This window comes from Onychostruthus taczanowskii, unplaced genomic scaffold (assembly GCF_017590055.1).
Source record: "Onychostruthus taczanowskii isolate IOZ18803 unplaced genomic scaffold, ASM1759005v1 scaffold3, whole genome shotgun sequence".
Taxonomy (NCBI): Eukaryota; Metazoa; Chordata; class Aves; order Passeriformes; family Passeridae; genus Onychostruthus; species Onychostruthus taczanowskii.
In genome coordinates, this window is record NW_024500349.1 from 5,665,612 (window position 1) to 5,689,192 (window position 23,581).

The 23,581-nt window shown below is 38.5% G+C and overlaps 1 protein-coding gene across 1 annotated transcript in view; it reads right to left on the reverse strand.

Annotated features, from left to right (window-relative positions):
- Positions 1 to 23,581, reverse strand: part of CUBN (cubilin) — a 143,639-nt gene that overhangs the window by 93,123 nt on the left and 26,935 nt on the right. The window contains exons 21-27 of the mRNA XM_041408539.1: positions 23,343 to 23,559; positions 22,201 to 22,331; positions 13,947 to 14,133; positions 10,124 to 10,284; positions 9,407 to 9,588; positions 8,574 to 8,730; positions 5,877 to 6,064 (exon numbers count right to left, since the gene is read on the reverse strand). Of these exons, the coding sequence (XP_041264473.1) occupies positions 5,877 to 6,064; positions 8,574 to 8,730; positions 9,407 to 9,588; positions 10,124 to 10,284; positions 13,947 to 14,133; positions 22,201 to 22,331; positions 23,343 to 23,559 (1,223 nt within the window). The remainder of the gene's footprint in view (positions 1 to 5,876; positions 6,065 to 8,573; positions 8,731 to 9,406; positions 9,589 to 10,123; positions 10,285 to 13,946; positions 14,134 to 22,200; positions 22,332 to 23,342; positions 23,560 to 23,581) is intronic.

A 23,581-nucleotide genomic window follows, 5' to 3' on the forward strand; every position in this document is an offset into this window, starting at 1 on the left:
GTTGTGAGGGGTCAGGGGTTTTGTGTGCATTTGTAATTTTGCTTCTATGTAACCATTCAAAGAGCAGAGCCAAAATGTACTTTGATTCTGGCAATGCAGGCAATTAGAAAACCAAAAAATTGGAGTGCTGAGCTGATCCTGTTTAGGGTGGACAGCTTTTTGGCCTGACACTCTCCTTTTAAATATCCAGATCTCTCACTGAAAATCAGTGCATGGGCTAAGATTTCATTGTATACCGATGGTGAAGCCTGGAACAGAAACCTGAGAATTGTCACTTTTATCCTTACAGTCTTACACTGAAGGAATTCTTGTGGAGCCCCATAACCCCCTGAAGGAATTCAGGGATGTGCTGCTGTGCTGCCAGCTTGCATGATAAAATGTTAATGGATACTGCTGCAGCATGGCCAGCAGGCTGTGATTTGATGTCTGGGTACAGGACCTGGGTGGGTCTATTTCATACATCATCTGCTTCTCCAGGGAGACATACTACCAGTGACATTTTGTAAATCAATGCATGGCCATAAGAAAAGCCATTCCCTGTGCTTGAAGAATTCCTGCAGCACTTTAGAAAGACACACTCATAAATAAAATGTAATAATGGTAATCTCCTAATATAGTTTAAGCATATTTACTAATTGCAAGAGGGAGTAAAATAGAAACAGGGTAAGATATTTTTATGATAAGCTAATAAAAAAAGAGAATGACCAGATGAGTGTGAGCGACAATTATCTAATGCAGTATTCCCAGATGGAGAAAAAGGATATTATGGTACATCCCTGGAATGCTACTGTGGTTTAAAAAAGGAGGGAAAAAAGACATATCCTGCTACCACCAGAAGGAAATGAAACAGTTCTCAGGAGCAGATGCTATATTAATTACTGTATTCATTAGATAATATTCCTCATACAATCATGCAATGGTATTTTAACCACTTTGAGCCTAGTTGCTGAAAGGGTCTGGGCTGCTTAAGCACACTGACTGTAAGCAAGCAAGGCAGTGCTCTGGTCCAAAGTGGAACTCTGTCCTGGCGTGCAGCAGAAGAAAGGCATTTGTTGTTATCAGGCAGTTGTTTGCCTCATAGGATGTTCTTTTGCATTAACCCAATGACAATTCCAACACTGACAGTAGATGCACAGACCAAAGGGGTGAAACTTGGACAGAGAGCTCTGAAATTTGTCTTGCTGCCTGACACAATTTTGCTATCTGTTTATCAGGCTGCTGGCATCTTGCAAAAGGCTGGGAAAGGTCTGCTCTTGTCCTGTTTCTGGCTCATAATTTTTTGCAGTAGGTGGGAGGGGGCATGGCCAGGACACAGGGGTTGTTCCGTACCCTGTCATTTCATTGCCAGGGGCAGGGGACAGGGCCAGGAAGAAGGGGCTCCTTCTGTCTAGAAAACCTGGCAGAGGGAGCTGTCTGGTATTGTCTGTTACAGTTTGGGGTCTTTTTTGCCTGTATGAATAATTTCTTTTCATATACCCTCTGTCATTAGTCTTGTTGCTGATACTGTTAATTTTCTTATGTCAACTCTTGATCTTTGCCTTTTGTGCTCCGGTTGGTGGGGGAGAGGGAAGCAGTGCATGGCTTTTGTGGGAGTACTAAATTGGAGAATATCATTCCTAATCCATGACATCTCTGTAATTAATAAAAGCAGATGCTAAACAGACTGGACGTCAAGTGACAGTAGTGCTTTCTCAGCAGAAGAACATAGAGGGGCATTGTCACGGAAGGACAGAATGATCAGTGGTTTTCAAATAATGTTTTTCTTGTATAAGGAAGGAGTATATGTCAGCTCTACAGCAGGACTCCAATCTTCAGGACAAAACTATTATATACTTCCTACTTTGCCTCCCCAGAGATTATGTTCTGCCACACCAAATAAGAAGGTAATTCATCATTAAGGATGGGGAATTAAATATGTGCTTGTTCAGCTAATAATCTGATGCATGTAGAGGAAAGAATGACATTTCTGTGCCATTGCCTGCAGTATCTCACTAGTTACAGCCCCACGACTCCTCTAGAAAGACTACTGTCAGGTTATTTAGCCAAGACACAGCAAGCAATATAAGTTAAAGACCATCCACTCTAATTACAGTTAGTGTAGCATCACCAGTAAACATTCTGCTATTTGATATGTCTTGTATCTTATTATTGTCACTTCTGTACATGTCATTATCAGAAGCAATTAATCTCATATTCTTGCAACTTCACTGCAAAACTCCTTCCAAAATGTCACACATCCTATGAGCATTACTAGTGATGAGCCAACATCCTCTGACAGGACATGAAACACTGCACAGTGCTCATTTGCTGGGTAAGTGCTCATATGACATTCATCCTAGACACTGACATAATAAAACCTGCTTCCCTCCCACATTGCCCCTTCTCAGTTTCTGGCACCTACACACAGAGAATTGCCCCAAAGTCAGAATAACAGAGTTTTTTACTTCCTACTTGACACAAGTATAAATAGTTGTATATGCTAAAGTGGTGGAGATGCAGGTCCTGCCCAGACCAGACAAGCTGGAGTCACTCAATGCTCCCTGCAGAAAGAGAATGCTGCTCACCATGAGTAACACCTGCCAGATGGTGGAATGGTGGCCTAGCTGACAAGAAGCCTCCCATGATCAAAAGAGGAAAGGAAATATGTAACACAATACACAGCTGTCTTCTTATTGTACATATGTGACTGAATTTCAGTCTGGAAGAATCATGCACTGTACTTGTACTTACTCGTACTCACTGGACAGGTGACTATATTTTTCCTGCCCTTAATGTGAAACAGTTATTTGCTCTATGGCATGATAATATCTTTGGTAACTGAAAATCACTAGGAATACCCATGTGTAGAAAATTTTGGTTTTGACATTATACATAGAACTTCTGACTCACATGTGGACTAAGCCAGGTAGCAAATAGCTAATTAACTGTATATATCTGACTGAATTAGTCATGAGGCAAAATGTTCTTTTTATGTGGGTTTGGGTCAGAGTGTCAGCCATAACTAAACACAAAGCTGAGGAACATGCCCTTTTCCAGTATAAAGACTGGGACCAAAAGCATTTTGTTCAGCAAGCAAGGTTCAGCAGTACTCAGGAAAACAGCTTGCTCAGTCTAGTTGTCCCCACCCCACCAAGCACCATCATTTTCCCCTTCAGAATTCAGCAAGATTTCAAAAAAATTAGAGCTTTAGTTTGAGACTATAAAAATATGTCCACATGTCCATAAATCTGTTTCTCACACTAACTTTTAAAAACAGCTTTACTACTTCTGGGGTGTTTTTTGCAACTGCCATTTCTTGACTGTGGTTTGCTAAGGCAGGTCATGCTTCTGCCATAACACCTCTGCAACATTTAGTCTTGTCCTTGCATCATATGCCGCTTTTCCTTACTCCTTCTGCCACTACAGCTGTGATCATCAGCTAATCCAACCTAACAGCTAACTCTTGTCCTTCCTGTCCCCAGCCTCCCAGCAAGTAGGAGGAGATATTGTCACCGAGCCTGCCATCTGCTAGCTGCCACGGAGCAGCATGCTGCTACTGTCCGAGCTGCCACAGAGCTAAGAAGACAAAGTGAGTGTTGCTGTCTGCTCAGGTAAGTGCCTGAGGTGGGAGAGCTGCTGCCACAAACCCTAAACAAGATAGGGGAAGGGACCCTTAAAAGCTCCCAGGGAAAAGAGCGCTTGATCAGCACCAGCAGCCACTCTGGTTCATGAGTGTAGCTACATGCAAAGTGTCTGAGCATCAGGTTCCCATTTCCTTCAAGAAAATGGTGAGGGATTCTGGTCCCTGCATCACCAGCTTAGACCACAGTGAACAGGTTTATGTCTCTGTTATACTCAGCAAGATCATCAGATCTTTCCCCTCTTAGACCTCGCTAAAATAAAGGAATCTCAAAATTGACATGTGGCAGAAAAGTAATTTAGTTTCGCTGAATGACTACGAGGTTTCTTTTAATTATCCTTTTTTTCTTAATTTGCAGCAGTGTCAGACTCCACATGGATTTCAAACAGAAAAGTCCCAAATATCTGCAATCTGCTTCGAAAGTGAACTGTACACTTGTTCCAGATGATTCCCCCTTTCCCCTACACCACAGCACATTCCCAGCCTTGCCAATACGTTCCCCTTTCGCAAGATGCAGGGTGGGAGCAAACACTATTCAATTCCCTGGCTGGTTCAACCTTGTTCTCTTTTTACACTATGGCACATATTTGTGCAGCATGCAACAACCAAATGAGAACATCTTTTCCAAGTGGTATTTCTTAATTTGGAGAAAGATTTGTAAGTAAAGTTACATGAATTGCAAATAAAAGCCTCCTTAACACACTTCCATGACTTTATTTTTCCCTTGTTTTCTCTTTTTTATACCTCCTTCAGTCTGTATTTTCTTTGATTGAAAGCACTGAAAATTGTTAAGCAAAGAGTGCTCCTGTCTCCTTACTCTCTCCAATATGTTTTATTTCTGTTCTTTTAAGTGCTTTGGATCAGATCCTTGCCCCTGGCACTATTCCTCCACCCTTGACTTATGACTACAATAGTGAATCTGGCAAGCTTCTTGCTCCTCACAGGCTGGCTACTGTGTGCAGGGCTCCTGCTTTCCATGGGTCAAGGCTTTAGGCATCTTGAGACTAGCACTGGCCTCTCCACTTGGCTCCAATGTTTCTTTTTCAGCCTCCTCACAAAAACAAACCAGGGCTTAATAGTTAGTTAGCAATACAGTGCTCCCTTGTTTATTTTCTTCGCATGTCTATTCTTTCTTTCCATTCCTGGCCACAATCAGAAGAAAGCTCGAAGAACATCACTTTTACCAATTTTCTACCAATTTTGAGCTGTGAAAGCTGCCATAGTACTGAGGTAGAGGAAGTGAGAGAGGACATCTAGAAGGAACAGATTAGACCATCAACCAGTCTGTTGCTGAACCTTCTGCAATACCTGGGTGTCAATATCCCCAGAAATACAGGTATTATTCCATAGTCCTCTCCCTGGCTGTAAGCAGTCTTCTCTAAGATTTCTCTAAATTACAGTTCCTCTTGTGCAAACTCCTAAGTAGAGCACAGGGGCTGCGTGCGGGCATCCTGTACAAGGGTGAGATCTGAAGGATGAATCAGTCCAGCAAAATTGTAGGCAGGAGATTATATTCCACAGTATAGAGTGATCATGACTACCCTCTATATCCTACAGTACTAAGTACAAAATTTAAAGTAACTTTTCAGCTTTCCTAGAAAATTTTGAGAAAACTTTGTTTTGGTCCTTGATTTTTTTTTTTTTTTTAGTAAATTAAAATAAAGGATACTTGGTTTTAGATTGACTCTATGGTTTCATTTGCCTAAAAATGTCACATTTTGTTTGTGGGTATATTAATTTTCTTTTAGTCCTTTTAAAGATGCAGATGAATTATGTAAAATATGAACAGGAGACACAGGAACTCTCCCTTTAAAAATGTAGACATTTATCAAAGTTTTTGAACATTCCTCATTCCTTCTCAGATAAAAACAAGAGGACAATAATTGGGCTCACTGCCTTTATGCAATTCATTTACTAATCCCAGGATTCCCCCTTCTTTGCATGAAGCTGGAGTCATGACATCTCACTTTGCCAATAAAAGCCAGTGCATCTAATCTAAGGTGGAAGCTAGACTGTAGAAACCTAGGCACCTGCAGAGTGATTCCTCCTCTCAGAGGCACACACCTGTCTTGAGGTAGCAATTCTTCACTCCATACTCATTACTGAGGAAAGAGGGTTAAATAATTTGGATTTAACACTTAAGCTTTAATGGTTAAATTTAGATAGGATAAATTTCCCCTTGCTCTTCTGCAATCTTATTCTTTTTCTTTTTTATTAAAGACTTGATTTTTCATATTTCTAGAATCTGGGCACATACCTTCAAGAAGTCACGATCACAGTCAGATCCATCTTCTAAATCAAAGGCTGTGAAGCTATAGTTGAGGGTGTTCCCCTTGGTGGTTTGGATAGTCCAGTTGCAGTGCTCATTTAATGGGTAATTATTGGGATAATTTAAACTTTCCAATATGCCATGGCTACCATTAACAGTCAACACTTCATGGCAAACTGAAAAAAAAGTGGTTATAGATAACTTTTGTTCAGTGTTATTAAACCATTATCTCAAAAATTACTAATTGAAGTTATTGATAGCATTACAATGTAAGAAATATTTTTTTTCAGATTAGAGAAGCCATGCAGAAAGAGAATGGTGACCTCCTGGAAACATATTGTATATGTTTCAACCAAAACTCCAGCTATTGAAACTTGAATCTTTCAGCATTATTATGACCTTCTTTTCTGACATTTGCAGACCCATCAGTACATATTTTTGAATACACATATTTTTGGGCAGTCTTCTTTAAGTCTAAATACATGGGTAGTCACGAAACACATTTTCTTTTTTTTTTTTTTTTTAACTAATCATAAAATGTACCCTGTCATTTGAAACAATTTGGGGAGGTGCTCAACAAATATTGACTTATCACTAAAAGTGGTTTATTTCAGCTAACTAGGAAAAAATTATGATCCCTGCATAAAACAACCAATGGAAATTACACTATTAGCATTGGGCTTTCTAGCCCCAGGAAAAGCATGTGAAAATGAAATTTTTAAAAAGAAGCCATGATTTTCCTTGTGAGACATTTGATAACATCCTAGCATAAGGACTGGACACTCACCTCGAATAATAAAAGCTTTCCTTGAATTGCAGAAAAAAATGAAAATAAACTGAACTAGATAAAGAACAAAATTACAATTATGGCATTAGGTCAGTGAGTCTCATTTTCCAGTATTCACCTTTCCCTAAAGACAAAAAATATCAGTGTGGGCAATCCCTTGTCTGGAGAAAGCATACAATGTGTATTGGGAGCACAGGCTCCCAAATGTGTAATTAGCGCACTGGCCAGGGGGCAGGGAGCAGACCAGGCTGGTTGGTTTGTGCAGCAAATCTGCAGTGTTTGAACAGCAGAAATAGCTGAGATTCACTTGCATGACTGTTCTATTGTCTGTCACCACAGAGAGTACACCTACCTCCTGCACATTTTTTAAATTCTAACCAAACGATTTAAAGGTCTGTCTTTTCAATATTTCAGAATGCTTGGGATACAGCTGAAGGTCAGGGTCAGGTGGAGTGGAGTGGAGCTTGCCTGAAAAGCTACTCTGAAGCGTATGACTTTTTGAAAGGGCAGGACAAAGAACACTAAAAGGGTTTTGAAGAATGCAAAACGGGTAAAATCTGCTCCCCCCTGCCAAAGGGATTTTATTAGAAACATATCAGGCACAGAGGTGCCTTTGAATGGTAACTTGATACTGTGTTTTCCTTTGCAACATTTTCCAATTAATCATTAAATTTCTTTCATGTACATGTAAATGTATCTGGTATCTAAGCATCCTTATTTTACAACATACTGCCTACATAATCTAGCTTTTGGGCAAGACATTAAAAGCTTTCTCTGATGCATCTTCAGGAATTAAATATGAATGTAAATCACTTTATCTGATAGCTCAGGTTCTACATCTGAGTGCTCTGAAAGTGCTCTTTCTGTTTAATTAATGAAAGGCAGGAGGAACCTTTTCTAATATATCCTCTTGACATTGCAGTCAGAAAAATACATGGCAGTGATATCTGTAAGGAATGAAGGAGCCAAGGCTTCCTCCCTCCTCTAATTACTGCATGTGTCACACATGGAAAAATAGCTTTGGTTTTTTGTAATCCATTTACTATTGTCCAAATCCAAGACAACTTCACATCTATAAACCTACAACAGTCCTTGTCACTTGGGCATGTCATATTTAGAGTACACAAACATGCTTGCAAATCACTTTGTATGTGATGAAATTACATATTTTTCAATGTGCATTTAATTGTTAAAAAATATAAAACATTTAAAGAGAAAAGTAAACACTGGGACTATACTCACATTATGACTGGGAATCAAATAACTTTGTCACGTGTCTTCTTGTGTTTTCTCCAAATATATTCTGATATTATTCTGATATTTCTGGGGTAGTACTATTTTACAGAAGCATGTTTGCAAGAAAAGTATTACCCTTACCACAAGATATTAAAAATGAAACTTTTTAAAATGTTCCCGATAGGCTAATTTATCCCAAGCACCCACAATGATGCAGTCTGGCTGACAGAAACTCAATTATCCTTTGTCATCCTTCCTCAAAAGCAGCTCTAAGATCAGAGAATCTTGCTATATCTGCCTTCTCTTTTAAAAATTCAGGAGTCTGAAGGAGCAGAAGAGCAAGAGCTGTCAAATCTACCCAGTTATGGACTTCCAGCATTTGTTATTCTGAGTAAATCTGGAGTGACATATGCCACTGGTGCAGGTAATAGAAATAGAGCCACCTTACTAGCTTTCTCCTAAGAAGGAGATAATCTCCATCACAGGTAAATGGGCAGATAATTTTTAGGTCTCTGTGTTTTGTAACTGTACCAGAATAGAAAATTTGGGTTGTTGGTATGCTCTACAGATTTTACTGTGCTGATAAATATGTAAGATCATGGGCTGTAAGCACCTTCACAGAAAACATGAGCTGTAGAAACATCTCATCTTCCTTTACTTACCCTGTTTGTATTTGGCTAAGAAACCTCCACCTTGCAGACTGTTGTCTGTCCTTAGTTTTATATACACACTGTCTCCACTGGAATGGATGGTTTGTGGTATCTGATCCCCACAAAATTTACCTAGCTGTCTAGCATTGCTGCTGTTGCCATCATATATCTAAAAAAAAAAAACAAACCAAAAACAAAAAAGAAAATATAATAAAGCTGATGACATTACAAGTCAGATTAATTTGCCCCTGACAAATGTCTGCTTAGGGAAATGTTACTGGGTATACAAGAGGTTAAATTCCATTTCTGCTCAGAGGAAGCCTGGCAGGCATTTCAGAAACAAGCAAAAACAGGAAGCCAGTAACTGAATACTAGTGGGTTTTTAGGGGCTTAGTCACCAAGAGGGGAACACAGCACTCCATTTCAATTTAATTAGAAATATTCAAATAATTTATGCAACAATTCCAATGAAATACCAATGAAATTTGGTATTAACAATATGGTTATTGACAGCTTTGTGCTTTGTTCCACGTAACTTACTAAGAAAGCCTACTAAGGCCTTGGTTCAAAACACAGAAAATTTAAAAGATACAGATATTCTTGTTTTATTTATCAAATTCTTTCTATCTAGACATAAATGCTTTTCTTACCAGCAGCTAAACAAACACTGCCGCCTTGCCTCTCATGGCCCCGTGAGATGAAGGGAGCACATCAACATGGAGGTTTTCTATTCTGAGTCTGTTCACTTAAGACCATTTGAAAACCAAGGCCCTGTGTTTTTCCTGGCCTTTGTACTCAGCATACTCATGTGCCTTGTGTGGAGCAAAGTGTCCCAGGGCACTTACCGCAAGGTAATCAAAGCTGCATTTCGGGTGATGCTCAAGATGGAACTGCTCAAACTGGATTTCAAACGGACTTCCTCGGCTTCCTTTGAGCAGCCAGTAGCACTCTGAATTGTGGTAATATGGCATAGGGTAGTTGGGAGACATGAAGATGCCAGAAGCTGTTGTGAAAGTCCCACCACAACCTGAAAATCACAGAGAAAGCAAAGCAACATTTAACAGCTAGAAGAGGGGAGAATTAAACCTGGTGTGTGCGATTCCCACTGGTGACCTCCTTCACATGCCCTGAAAAAAAGCTTCAGTAATGCCTCAAAAATCTGCATCCAGCCACCAAAGTTGTAAGCAGAAGACAGCCCATAGCAAACAGAAGTATTAACTATCTAATTTGAAGGGTGCTTCTGATAGAGAAGAATTAGAAATTAGAAAGCCCTTTATTAAATTTTTAATTACTGCTTTCCTAAACCTAAGAGAAAATTGAAGCTACTTTATATCTAGGGAATAGTATGCTCTTTTCTGTGGAAAAAAGAAAGCCCAAGGACCAAGAATTATCTTTGTTCTTAACAACATACATACATGTTGTTATACATGTCACTATATAATTAGCATACAGACTTTAGGATATTAGAAGCAGAAAAATTAAGGGGAAAATAGTGAGAAATTAAATAAAAAGATCAAAACCAAGATGTGTAAAATAGTTTATACTTGATGCAGTCATTTTACCTGCTGAGGTACCATCCCACTCTGCTGAAAATCCCTTTCTTGTGCCAAACACGTCACTTACAAACTTTATCCACAGCTTGTTACCATGAGAGATTATAATGGGAGGCAGGTCTGTACCACAGTATTTTCCAAGAGGAGGAGAAGTTTCATAGCCTCCATCTCTAGAATGGTAAAGAAGAAAAACCTTTCATCAAAGAGAGATACCATGAGAAATGCTAGCAAATAAAAAATCTTGTGATTCTTTCCTGCCTGGGAAAGACTAATCCTGGCTCTTCATCTTCAACAAAAATACTCCTACCAAATATTGAGTCTTGCTACTTGCAGAAAAAAGCCCTACCACAACCACCTGCTTGCTGGGTATGTCACTCTCTCATCTCAGCAGCCTGAGTGTGTCAACACAAGCTTGACAAGCTTGAGAAGTGTCTCAGGTAGCCTGTATTCTCTGTATTCTGCAAGGTGACAATCATTGGGGTAATGAAGGTAATCTTCAAATTTGAAGTAGTAATTTTCTCACTCCTCACTCTTTAGCCTGGCGCAAACCTAGATGAGCTGACTTATTTAAAAAAAACATGTTTATTTGCCACCATACAAATGGTAATTCTTTCCTGAATTAATTTCACTGATGTGATGCATGTTTTGTAATATTTTCTTAGTCTTCGGAATTGGTTCTACAACCACTTACTTTCCTGTTTTTAAAATAAGTCATGTTTCCAGCAACATTTTTTTCTTATTGAAATCAGGATTCACAGCTAATGTTCTGTTTTGCCTCCTGCACATGCCTTATGGGAATAAAAAAGAGGGTGACAACCTGCTTATCAATTGCTTCCTTGCCCTGTCTTTAAGCACTTTCACACTACAATCAACCTACAGGTCAGTAGGACAATGACTGATAATTTATACCTATATATGGTGTGATGTTTCTATGATGCTTTTTAAGTGGACAGTAAGACTTTCAAGTGCATATTCACAGGTTTACAGCTGCTTTTGAGAAAAAATTCTACTTGGCCTTTGCCACTCTGTTTTCTTGTCATCCTCCTAGCTTAAACTGCTTGCTGCTGTCTCATGTTACTGGCAGTTGAAGAAATGTGCCAGAACCTCCCCTCAATTGCATCTTGGCCTCTGCAGCTGTGGTCAGATGAACAATTTTCTTAGTTGACTGAATGCAGTCTATCAGAGGACACCTCGGGACAAGAAATGAGAGTGGCACTTCTCCTAAGACTTGTGTAGCTACCCCATTTAACAGGATCAGCTTTGAAGAGGCTTTCTAAAAATCCAGTTATGGCAGTAGCAATGTGCTGAGTTGCACTTAGAATGTTCTGTCCATATCTTAGAACCTGTTTAATGCTGAACTCTTCACAGTGAAAACTGAGTTAGATTTATGCTATAAATAAATGTTTCAGTTCCTAAGGTGAAAAAAGTGAAAAAAATCACTTTTGGGTAACCCCAAATTAAAGTCTTAATTGTTAAAGTAAAGTTAGATTGAATTTAATCTCAGATTGTTTTTCTAAAAAGAAAAAAAAAATGAAATGCTTTACTTAGAAAATATTGAGAAAGCTTTTCAGGTTTTTATTACTTTCTCTGGTTGGCACAGCTGAAAAAACCCAGCTAATTCAGATGGAATTCAGAATCTCAATACTTCAAGTTCAGCAAGCAGATTTTTGTCTGTTTTTAAACAAGATACTATTTACCAAGGAATAACCCATCCAGAATATCCGGTATAACATTCAGGATGAGCTTTATCATGGTTCTCAGTGAGGTAATGGAAACTCTTAGCATGTTCAGACTGAAAAAACACACTGCATTCTTCAGATATGGTCCACCCAGAGAGCTGGCTCACGAGGACAGGAATGGGTGCACCAACACTGCAAACTGTAAATCCATCTGCAGCCACACAGCAGAAAGGATATGCACTTGGTGCTGCTGTACTGTGAGCAGGTAACCTTCCTGCAAATATTCCTTTCTTCTATTTGTCCCTGTCATGTAAAATTTCCTAGAAATCACTAGGTTAGTATCCTAAGTTTAATGGTGATACCAGTACAGAAAAATATAGCAGATTATTTACATGCTCCTCGTGTTATCTCCTAGAGTAGCTGCTGTCTAAAGACCATAAACATAAAATAGAATATAGAATACATAGAATATAGAATACAGAATATAGACTATAGACAAATACAGAATATAGAATACAGAATATAGAATATAGAATATACAATATACAATATAAAATATAGAATAGTTTCGGTTGGAAGGGGCATTAAGGGTCATCTATGCTACCCAACTCTGCAAGGAACAGGGATATCTTCAAATAGATCAGGTTGCTCAGAGCCTCATCCAGCGTGACCTTGAACATTTCTAAGGATAGGGCATTAGCTACTTCTGTGGGCAACCTGTTCCAGTGCCTTACTACCTTCATTATAAAAAGTTTCTTCTAAAAAATCCAAACTCTCTCATCATGTCTTCATATGAGAGTCCTCCAGCCCTCTGATTTTCTTCATTGTCCTCCTTTGAACTTGCTCCAAGAGGTCTTATGCTGGAGGCCCCAGAGCTGGATGCAGCATTCCAGGGGGGGTTTCTCTCACCAGGGCAGAGCAGAGGGGCAGAATCACCACCCTTGGCCTGCTGCCCATGCTGCTTTTGATGCAGCCTAGGATACAGTGGCTTTCTGGGCTGCAAGTGCACATTGCCAGATCCTCTGATTTTTCATCCACCAGCACCCTCACTATTCTCACCTCACCTCTCCCCTGGGCTGCTCTTGATCTGTTCACTCCCCAGCCTGTATTGATACTGAGAGTTGCTCCAAATCAGGAGCAGGACCTTGTACTTGGCATTATTGAAGCTCATGAGTTTCACATGGACCAATTGATCAAGCTTGTCCAGGTCTCTCTGTATGGCATTGTGTCCTTCAGGTGTGTCAGCTGCACCACTCAGCTTGATGTCACTCACAAACTTGCTGAGGATGCACTTGATCCCACTGTCTATGTCATTAATGAAGATGTTAAATAACTCTGATCTCAGAACAGACCCCTGAGGGATCACTTGTCAGAGTTCTCATATGCACATCAAACCATAGACCACTACCCTCTGGTTGTGACAATCCAATCAATTCCTCATCTTCCAAACCATCCACCCATCCAATCTATCTCTCTCCAATTTAGTGACAAGAATATTGTGGGGGACTGTGTCAAAAGCTTTACAGAAGTCCACAGAGATTACATCTGTAGCTGCTCATCCATCTACTGATATAGTCATTCCATCACAGAGGGCCACTGGGCTGGTCAAGAATGCCCTTGGTGAAGTCATGCTGGCTGTCTACAGCCACCTCTTTGTCTTCCATATGCCTTAGCAGAGCTTCTAGGAGGATCTGTTCCATGATATTCCCAGGCACAGAGGTGAGGCAGACAAGTCAGTAGTTCCCAGGGTCCTCTTCCGTATCCTTTTTAAGAATGGGTACAATGGTTTCCCCTTTTCCAGTCACCTGGAACTTCACCTGACTGCCACGACTTTTCAAATATCATGGAGAATATGTCACAAAACAGACAATAAAACTCCTTGTTTATGCACTAAGGAAAACAACCCAAATGCAGGGCATGAGAACATAGTCCACACACTCCACTTCCTCTCAGAACTGGAATTTATCAAGTGGGAAACAGAGCAACAGAGCAGGATGAGGTCAGGAAAAGGTAGCCTTTAAAGCTCTCTGGTAAATCCTTTTCCCACACTGACAGAAAGATGTATAGTTAAGAATAAAGATTCTGAACACGTTTAAGTGGGTTTGGACAATGTACAAATCAGTACTAAGGACAAGAGAAATAATTAGCCTTGCCTGATTTCTACATAATCCTCTGTGCAGCGTTTATTCCCTTCCAAGGCGAAGTCGGTGAAGGTCAGCACGATCTGTCTGTTTATTCCCACTGAGATGGTGTAGATGCACTCAGTCCGGACAGGGTAGTTATTGGGGTAGTTTGGAGATATTAGCACGCCAGTTTCATCAGTGTAGTTGTGCGAGCAAACTTGAAAAATAAAAGAAACAAAGATGAATTAATGTCATATGTCTGCTAAATTAACAGGAAATTTCTATTTTCAACAGGCAGAGGAGCAAACATCCTGTGTTCCTGTGCTTTATAACTCTTCCTGGACACATCTTACTGCTGAATGTCAACAGTATAAACTAAAACCAGGATCCAGCTGTTTCATGGGATTTCTTACATTTGAGTTGATTTGTTCAGTTTTTACCAGAACACTGTGTCTGTAATAAATAGGCAACATAAAAGCAGTTTCACCTGCCTAGGTGGCTCTGTCCTAAAGCCCAAGTAAGCAGAGAATGGAAACTGAAAGGGATGTCTTGCTGAACATGAAAGGCAGGATTCCTGAATTTCTGAAAAGCAGAAACTAAATACAGTTTCAAGCTATGAGGAGAAGCTACATTGTTTTCAAGCATTCCCCACGGTCAAAACTGTTAGAGGGGATTTTATATCTAAACTTCTTTCCCCATTTTCTGGGCTATAAGGGACAATAAGTTAGAAAGTGGTATAATCCCTAGAATTTGAGGACATGAGAGTTTTACTTAAGGTGTTATATTTAAATGAACAACTTTTTGGTTGGTTGGTTGGTTGGTTTTTTGTTTGTTTGTTTGTTTTGTGATCAATGTATGAGCTGGGAAGAAGAAAACTGTGTGAACTAAAGCTGAGGTAGATTCTAAGCAATAATTAAAAAGAAGCTCTTTTCAAAGCACAGACATAAAGTCTAGGAATAAAAATATTTGCTACAAAATAGTATGAAACTCTGTTTGGAAAGAAGAATTGTTGTCTATTAGTTGATTACAGTCAATGAGTAAAGTTTGTGATATGGCTGTAAAAAGGGTAAGAAGAAATGTGAACTGTGCCAGGTGTTTTCAGGCAAAACAGGAAATCCTAATGCCACAAGGCAATGGTGACATGTCACATGGAAAAAATGTGGATAACCATGGGCACTGAGGTTCTGAAAATCAAATGGGAACAAGTAAGACAGAGACTGTGGAGAGAGCAGGAAATTAGCAGACTGGTAATCAAGAGACACCAGAAGAGCTTAACTTGTTTGGCTTAGCAAGTGCAGATAAACATCAAGAAGCATGAAGAAAGGAAAAATAGAACACATTCTCAATGACAGGACAAATTCAGAAGTTAAAAAATGTCCATGAGTACAGATACATAGAAATTAGGAGAAATTTTTATTAGGAAGTTAGTTTCTAGAACAATGATCGAATCAGCATAACAGATGCAGAAAGGAGAAAACAGTCCACTGGTTCTTAAGATACAGTTTGACTAATTTAAGGAGGAGTCCACATTATGTAGCTTTTAGCTAAAAAAGAAAAAAAAAAAGGGCGAGTAAAATAAAATTGTGGACTGAATTTGATGAGCCTGGAAACACATTCTGTTCCTCCATTTCCCCATTTCAGGTCCTACAGGTTGCAAATATAAGAAATTAAATAGTTCCTACCAAATAGGCAGGTTTAGACTAATTATAAATAGAACTGAGAGAGCAAGTAAAATAATAATTTAAGCTGGTTACCACAGTTCTCTGAGATCTGCTTTCCAGCACAGCACAGCTTCAGTGTAGCAATGTTTATGCTTAACTCTTTAATTGCATAACAATTTAGGGGGATGGGATGGAGCTTCAGGCCCTTCATGTCAAAGGTAGGTCATTTCCATGTCTGTTCTCTAGCCAATCTAACTACTAAAACACTTTTGATTTTAATTGTGTATTTTTGATGGTGGGTTTTTTTCATTCTGGGTCCCCTGGAAGGCCTCAGTTGCAAATATTTTCTGTGGGATAAATACTCCCAAAGCTAGCTCCAGACTCATGTTGGGGAGAACAGAGAAATAGGATACAGAAAAAGGTCAATAATTTTCTGCCATTGGCTTGTGCTTTGGTATTGACAAATCAAAAAAGTTTTTGTGCACTAGTTTACCTAAAATCATTATCTATGAAAGTCTTTATTTAGAATTTTAATAATTTATGTGTTCCATCACCAGTATGCTTAAATGTATGCATATAACAAACAGCTTAGTCCTGGTCACCATAAGAGCTTTGTGCTGCTTTGAAAATCCTTATAATGGATTGTTGGCTGTGCTGCCAGCTCCCATGGTGTTTTGTGATATGTAGGGCTTATCATCAAACCCCAGATCCTCAAGTCATGTGTTTTCTTGAGGATGCTGATGAAGGGTTAGAAATCTGACTTAGAAATGTGACCCAAGTTTTCCTAACAGACCACTAGAGAAAAAGCAGTAAAAAATTAAAAAGAAAATGTGTGCATATTTATTTTCTGCTGCTCTTGGAGGGATAGGTGTCTGACTTGTGTATGCGTGATGATTAGAGCTCTTGCAATACTGCCATTACTTACTCTCTCAGAGACTAAGACTACCAGCTTTCAACCTGTAGAATATTAAAACTGGTGTATTAGATAAGAACCCTTACAGTAAAATTAGCACTAGAGAAGCCAATTTTTTTTTTATCAGACCTTTTAATAATTTCCACAGAATTGTCCAGGTTCCCTCCCTCACCAAAGTTTTTCTTCCTGGGAGGAACCCAGACAGAAACTTATATCCCGAGTGTGCTGTTTTGAACTGGATGCTCTGTACTGCATTATATTTCACTCACCAATCTTCTTTATGAGCTCAGGGATAATAAATACAGAAGATGGAACAGTGACTTCCTTATAAATGTTAGACTTCTGGCTACAGTGAAATAAATCCAAGTATAGATGGAATATGCTGGCTGCTATGAGGATTTAGAAAAGCATAGATGAACCCACGTTTTTTGACAGCCAACTCTTTTCTGGTAACTGGATTAATTTATGGTGTTCTACTGTCAGCAGGAGAGCTGGCATTCCCCTTTAGCACTCACCTCACTAACAACATTTGGGGGTGTGCTTGGGCAATAACAGATACTTCCATGAATACTTAGCAAAGTGAGCAGGGGAAAAAAGTACTTTTACTCCTTTGCCAAAGTTCAGAATGCAGTCTAATAGTATATGTGATTATTATATGTCTGGAAAAAACCATGAATTCAGTTTAGTTGGAAGACACTTATTACAGCTCATGAAAAACAGGAGGCAATTGTTGAGGACAATCACACATCTTGCTTTGCCCAGTGTATGAGATTTTGAGAGCTATTCAATCTGCCTTCTGATTTTTGTACTGAATATGTTAGCTTTTCTGGAAAAAATGCCATAAATGGCAGTACCCCACTGTAATAGCCAATAGCAGAGAAAAATGCCAGCTTTTGTACTACTCATTCGTGCAATCACGCATAATGTAGAAAATTATATTCAGATATTTTCCCCCCTAAAGAGATACCAATCAGTTGCCACAATCCTAATTAATCAAAAATCAAGCAATAGTGCAGTAAGTAACATGGCATTTTTCTTTCAATCTCACTGTACCAAAGGAAAACTGAGATCCCTAAATATTCACTCTTTATGTAGTACCATGCATACTTAGGAAAAAAAAAGAAGAAACTATCACAAGAAGTATATGCCTCTCCACAGGCAATGTGAAAGCACATCTGCATTTCAGGGCCTTGTTACTGCTGCTGGCAGATGCAGGGAAGTGAGGAGCTGATTTTTAACTTGGAGGCACACAAAGGTCTTTTGTAGCATGTTAGACCCAAACTCCCTCAAAATACTGGTTATGATGGTTCAAACAGAATCTCTGTCTGCCTTCTGCTGATTTACACCTAAACACTGTGGAGTTGTACTGACATATTTTGGCTTTTATAGGCAGACTAACACCCTGATCAAACACTGCCAAGTTACAGCAGCCTAACAGTTGTCAGGTGCCAGCCAGTTGAGCCTTTTTCCTGAAACTTGGGGTGAGCTGAGCAGTTGCCCAAGACACATTTAGGAACATCAGTTTTATTTTCTGTCTTAGGTCAACCTCATTCAACCATTCTCTGCACATCTCTGCACACACCCATTTGTCAGACATTACTTTCCATTCTCATCCTTGCTTATTCAGCTGAAGACCAGAGCCAGGCATCATACCCTAACAATTGCTGGGTTAAGTCAGGAAGATGGGAATGAAGATCTCAACTTGTTCTCAGCTATCACGGAAGAAGACACAAATCTATATTACACTTTCAGGAACACTTTTAAGTTCATGGATTCACAGATGTTTTTCTCTTTCCTTGTCCTTCTCAAACTCTGGCTTCTCCAAACAGTCATTGTAAGTAACATATAATCTGCAATGAAGCTTTTTAAAACCAGATTACCTATCCTGATAAATAATATTCACAATTCAGGATGATAATAAGGAAAAATTATCTTTCACCAAAGCCAGAGAAAGACCAGGAATAAAAAGTACATCAGGAAGGCAATCTGCTAAAAATTTTGTTATGGTTAACTTTTCCCAGCAGAAAGACTGAAATTAAGCATCTCTAAAAAAATACACAAATTTTTAAACCCCAAACAAACAGAAAATCAATGAACAAACCAACAAAACACACTGCTAAAACCTCAATTCAAAGTAAAACAGATGAATTCCCACTTATTTGTGAAAAAGTTTGAGGGGGAAAAAATAATAGCACTGACTCCACTACTATTCCTATAGGAAAATTGGGGCCTGTGTCTATCAAGACCCTGAACGAAAGTTCCAGGAAGGACTAAAGTCTTTCAAAGACTTTTTTGATATTTTTACATGGGTCATTTGTGATGTGGTTGGCCAAAACTGGCAGAAGAAACCCCTAAATCTACCATAACACTTACATGGCTTTTGTGACATTAATCTATTTGGTAGCTGAGACCTGGACTCTTTGAAACAAATCAAAGTATTACCTTGCATTCCATGTAACCTTCTCTTTTAAATGACAGAAGAATGGCAAACAACTAAGAGTCCAAGGTACCCATAGTTGAAGTGGGTGATACACATTTTAAAATGACTACTATGAGGGCATGTCTGACTGAAGGATTTCCATCTGTATTGCTGCTACATGAGCTATTCACAGCTACTGGCTGGCAGACTGCTAAAACAATTGTTTGCACTTTATGGGCCATGGCTGCATCTTGTGGCATTCAATTTTTTTTTTTTTTTTTTTTTTTTTTTGACAGGAAATATAGCTTTGCCATTTATTCTTTTCAGGCTACTTTTCAAGTATTTAATATATCACAGATAAGCCATGCTAACAAAACCACTGTTTACCAAGATGCATGGAGAAGAAAGTTGGTACCATTATGCATTTAAAAAAATTCACCCCTACATATCCTTCTTTTTTTATCTCCAATTTGTTTGGCAGGGGGAGGAGGGACAATGTTGTCCATGTTCTCAACAGCTCATTCTCTCTGAAATAACTCCAGGCAAAAGACTATTGAAATGTGTAATATGAACCAGAACATCTTTGACAAGTTCTGATATTGGTTATGCTCTAGCTGGCTAAAAAAACACAACTGAAAAATATGAAGAATTCTTATTGCACAAGAAACGTTATTAGAACCATATTTTCTTTAGCAGAGAAAAAAAAAGTCTAAATTAGCAGCAGATGTAAAGAAAAAAAAATTCATAGTTTTAGTATATCTCTCAGACATTATTATGCTTAACAATTTGCTACCTTAGTGTAACTGGATATACATGATATGAAGATCAGACCTAAACATCTCACAGTGGGAAAACTAAACTTTATATGATTGCAGGGAAGTGAGGAGTTGCTTCTCACAGCAAAATCCACATACCCATAGGTATTTGCCTTCTCTCAGACCACAGAAATTTCAAAACACTTTACTCTTAATAAAAATGAATTTTAGCTCTCCAGTATTTATGAAAACTTTATGATACTGCTATGCTTGTACTGGACCAAAAGAAACAAATTTTTGTAAAAAAACCCAAATTATAGTTTCAGCCTCTTTGTAAGTTTATTACTCTCAGTTTCAGCTGCTGTCTCCCACGTTACCATATTTATACAAAATGGAGTGGTTGAAATTAAAAAGTATTTATTCAAGCAATTGTTCCAAGAGTGAGAATAAATTGAGAGTTGGTGCAGATTGGCTGAAGAGTTGCAACGATATTTATGTTCATTAATGGAGAATTTGGATTAAGATATTACATAGCACTCATTTCATATATAAATATTATACAGTTGTTAAAAGAATTTAAGAGATGTGCATTTTAAAGGCATTGTTTGAAAACATTACAGGGACAGCACTGAAGCTGTTGGAACTCCACATGACACATATTGCAGTGCTTTGGATGAAAGATGAGAAAACCAATCACATGGTGGTTGGAGGCGAATACAGGAGAGAGGAGGCAGAACTGTGAAACTGGAGAGCATTGAAATGACAGAAACAGATATGGCTACAACAGCAACAGAAATACAGATTAATGTTGAGTAAATAATACTTTGATCTTGATGGACTCTCAGAAAAGTTGCCAGAAGAATATTTAGGAAGGAACCACCCATGAAACAGTAATCTGAGGTGAGTCAAAAAGAAAAAATATATAAGAATATTTAGGAAGGAATCAATCCACCCATGAAACAGTAATCTGAGGTGAGTTAAAAAGAAAAAATACCAGATTGAAAAGCAATAATTATATTTACAGAAGGTTTAGTTTGCAGTTGCAAACAAAGGCTAAAAAAAGACTTTATAAGGATGAGAAATTCCCAGTTTCTCACTAGTAAGAATTCAGATTTCAAACTACAGAGTTTTCCTGGAAAGATTTTTAAAAGTAGAACTTGTTTTATTGCCTATTACTTTCTAAGAAATAGAAATTACCTCCTTGCAATAGTTCTCATTAAATCTTAATAGTTTGTACTGGCTTTTTGATTTTGATGCCAAATAACTCAAATACAAATGAAGGCAGCTGAGAAAATTGTTTCTTTGGATTTGTTATCTTGTAGTGAATAGAACCACAGTAGCAAAATCTGTTCTGGTCTCACCTACACACATGTTGAGAGACAAAAAAATAGCCAATTTTCCCAAGATGTCACCAAGAAAGCAGTTAGGAATTGGAAAATTTGCTGCTTTTAAACAGGTTTAATAAATTCAAGAATTAGGAAAAATAAAGAAACTAAGAGCAAACAATGAACAGTAGTTTATGGCTGCATAGATGAGCACTGTGAGTTTCTGGTATTCATCTAACAAATCCTTTATAGTCTGCACTCACACACAGAAACCACATATAAACTGGTTAGTGATGGATAACAAACATCCCAGTTACAATGTTCCTACTTTTGCTTTTTTGTTTCCTTGTGCCACTCTGCCTCTTCTGTGGTTTAGTTCTGCTAGGCAGACCCTGTCCCTCTACCTTCCATGCACTAAGTGCCATGTCCAGTCATTTCTTGAACACATCCAGGGATGGTGACTCCACCACCTCGCTGGGCACTCCATTCCAAAGTTTAACCACCCCTTCTGTGAAAAAATTCCTCCTGATGTCCAAAAGAGAAGAGGACAGAGAGAATGAGCAGCCATTCTTCCTTTACCTCACTGATCTAAGTGTTGGCCCTTTAGAAAATACTTAAAGAAGGGATTTAATGCATAACAGGAGCCTTGAACTCTAGTGAAGACAGAAATGTTGCACTGGGTCTAACTCTTGAACTCTAGTGAAGACAGAAATGTTGCACTGGGTTGTAATGACAAAATCTCTTGTGCCTTCAGGTTATTTTTCGGCTTTATCAGATCCTAATTGTCCTTTCCCTACCCACCATCAATATTGAACCTTACAGAGACTAAATTAATTTTTTATGGCACCCAAGAGACTCCCATCCAATTGAGTTGTCCATGATCACTAAGTTTCCTGGATCACACATACTCAGTTCAGAATGGACAAAGAAAATTCAGAAAATACTTTTCCTAAATAATTCATGCAGTTCTGCCATGTCAGCTCTTACTGACTTTTTAAAGAAAGCAACAATGCTGCTTACAGAAATTGCTTTCCACTTTCCTAGGGAGTAAAAAAAGCTTTTGAATAAAGTAGAATGAATAAGAAGGAGTAGAAGAGGCACCAGGAAGTCTTCTGGCAACACAGAAAATAATGTTTCTGTTTCTTGTAGTGGTTATTTACAGTGACAGCTGAAAACATTTAATTTGCATAATGAACAGACTGACATATTACCTTTGGATGCATCCAGGGAGATATAATTAGCTGAGAAACCTTCAGATGCAATGCTGTGATCTGTCATGAAGGACAATGTCATCGTATTGCCACCACTAGTGAGAGATGGTGGAATTGATCTTCCACAATATCTGCAGCAAAAAGATACCCCAAACTGAATGGCAGTAGTTTATAAAGCATCTGTATCACTGGAAGAGAATTCAGCTTTGCTGGGAAGTTTGAATAGCTACACATACACAATTGTCTCCTTTGGATGATACAGATCCCAGGCATATACCCTGTATCGTGGGACTAAATAGCACACTACATGTACAAAGGTACAAATCTGAAGAATAGCAAGATCAGAGAAGAAACTCTGGCTTACATCAATTGTCAAATTCTTATTGAATTTATACTGTGCTGTACCTACAAAATACTCTGCTCTTTTGTAGGAGTCAGAGTGGCTGGCCAAACACTAAGATTGCAAAATGTTCTTCATTATGAGAGTCATTTGCTCCTTATTTTCCAAAATACTACCCTGTCAGCCAACTAACTATTTTCAGTCTATAGCTGCAGCTGGATACTCTTCCCAAGTAATTCAAATGTTCTTGAGTTCTAGGGCAGCAAGAAAACCTTGTGTATACACCAACTGAAGAAGTGATATAAAAGAAAATATTCTTCCTTAAGATAAAATCACATATCAGAAGAAAATGAAAACTAAATCTCATAAAATGCATGTTGTGGTCTAGTTTTTGCAGATATCCAAATGTACAGCCTTTTAAGTAATCTTTCACTTCTGCAAGTCTTTAAAATCCTGTCTTTTCTAGGCAAAGATATGTAAATGCTTTTCAATTTATTTTCCATAAATCAAAATGTTAATGGAACAGGACAAAGCTAGCTATTGAAATCTATCCTTAAAAGAGCTATCCTTTAGACACAACTTAGTTTCTCCCAATATATTATTTATTAAATGTGCTTCTCCTTCCATGGTCAAGCAGCAAGCTGCCCTTGCTATCCTAGCAGAGAAATTGCTGCTATTCTTTCTGTGATGAAAAGAAAATAATCTATACACAAAACTTAAGGAAGCAAATTGAATGTCAAGACCTACAGAGCAGTGCTCACTCCACAGAAACACAGGTCTGTAGGCTAATGGACGTATTTACCTTCCCAATTTTTGCACAGTGTTGTTGTCATATATTTCAAGATAATCCTTTCTGCAGCTATAATCAAATGCCAAGTTAAATGAAGTGAATGTCAGGCGGATAAAGTAGCCGGGTTGAATGTTGATAGTCCAGGTACAGTTAATACCATGTGGGTACACATCTGGATAACCAGGACTTGTAATGGTTCCTGATGGTGCAGTGAGAGTCTCTCCACATACTGCAGAGATTTAAAACATCAG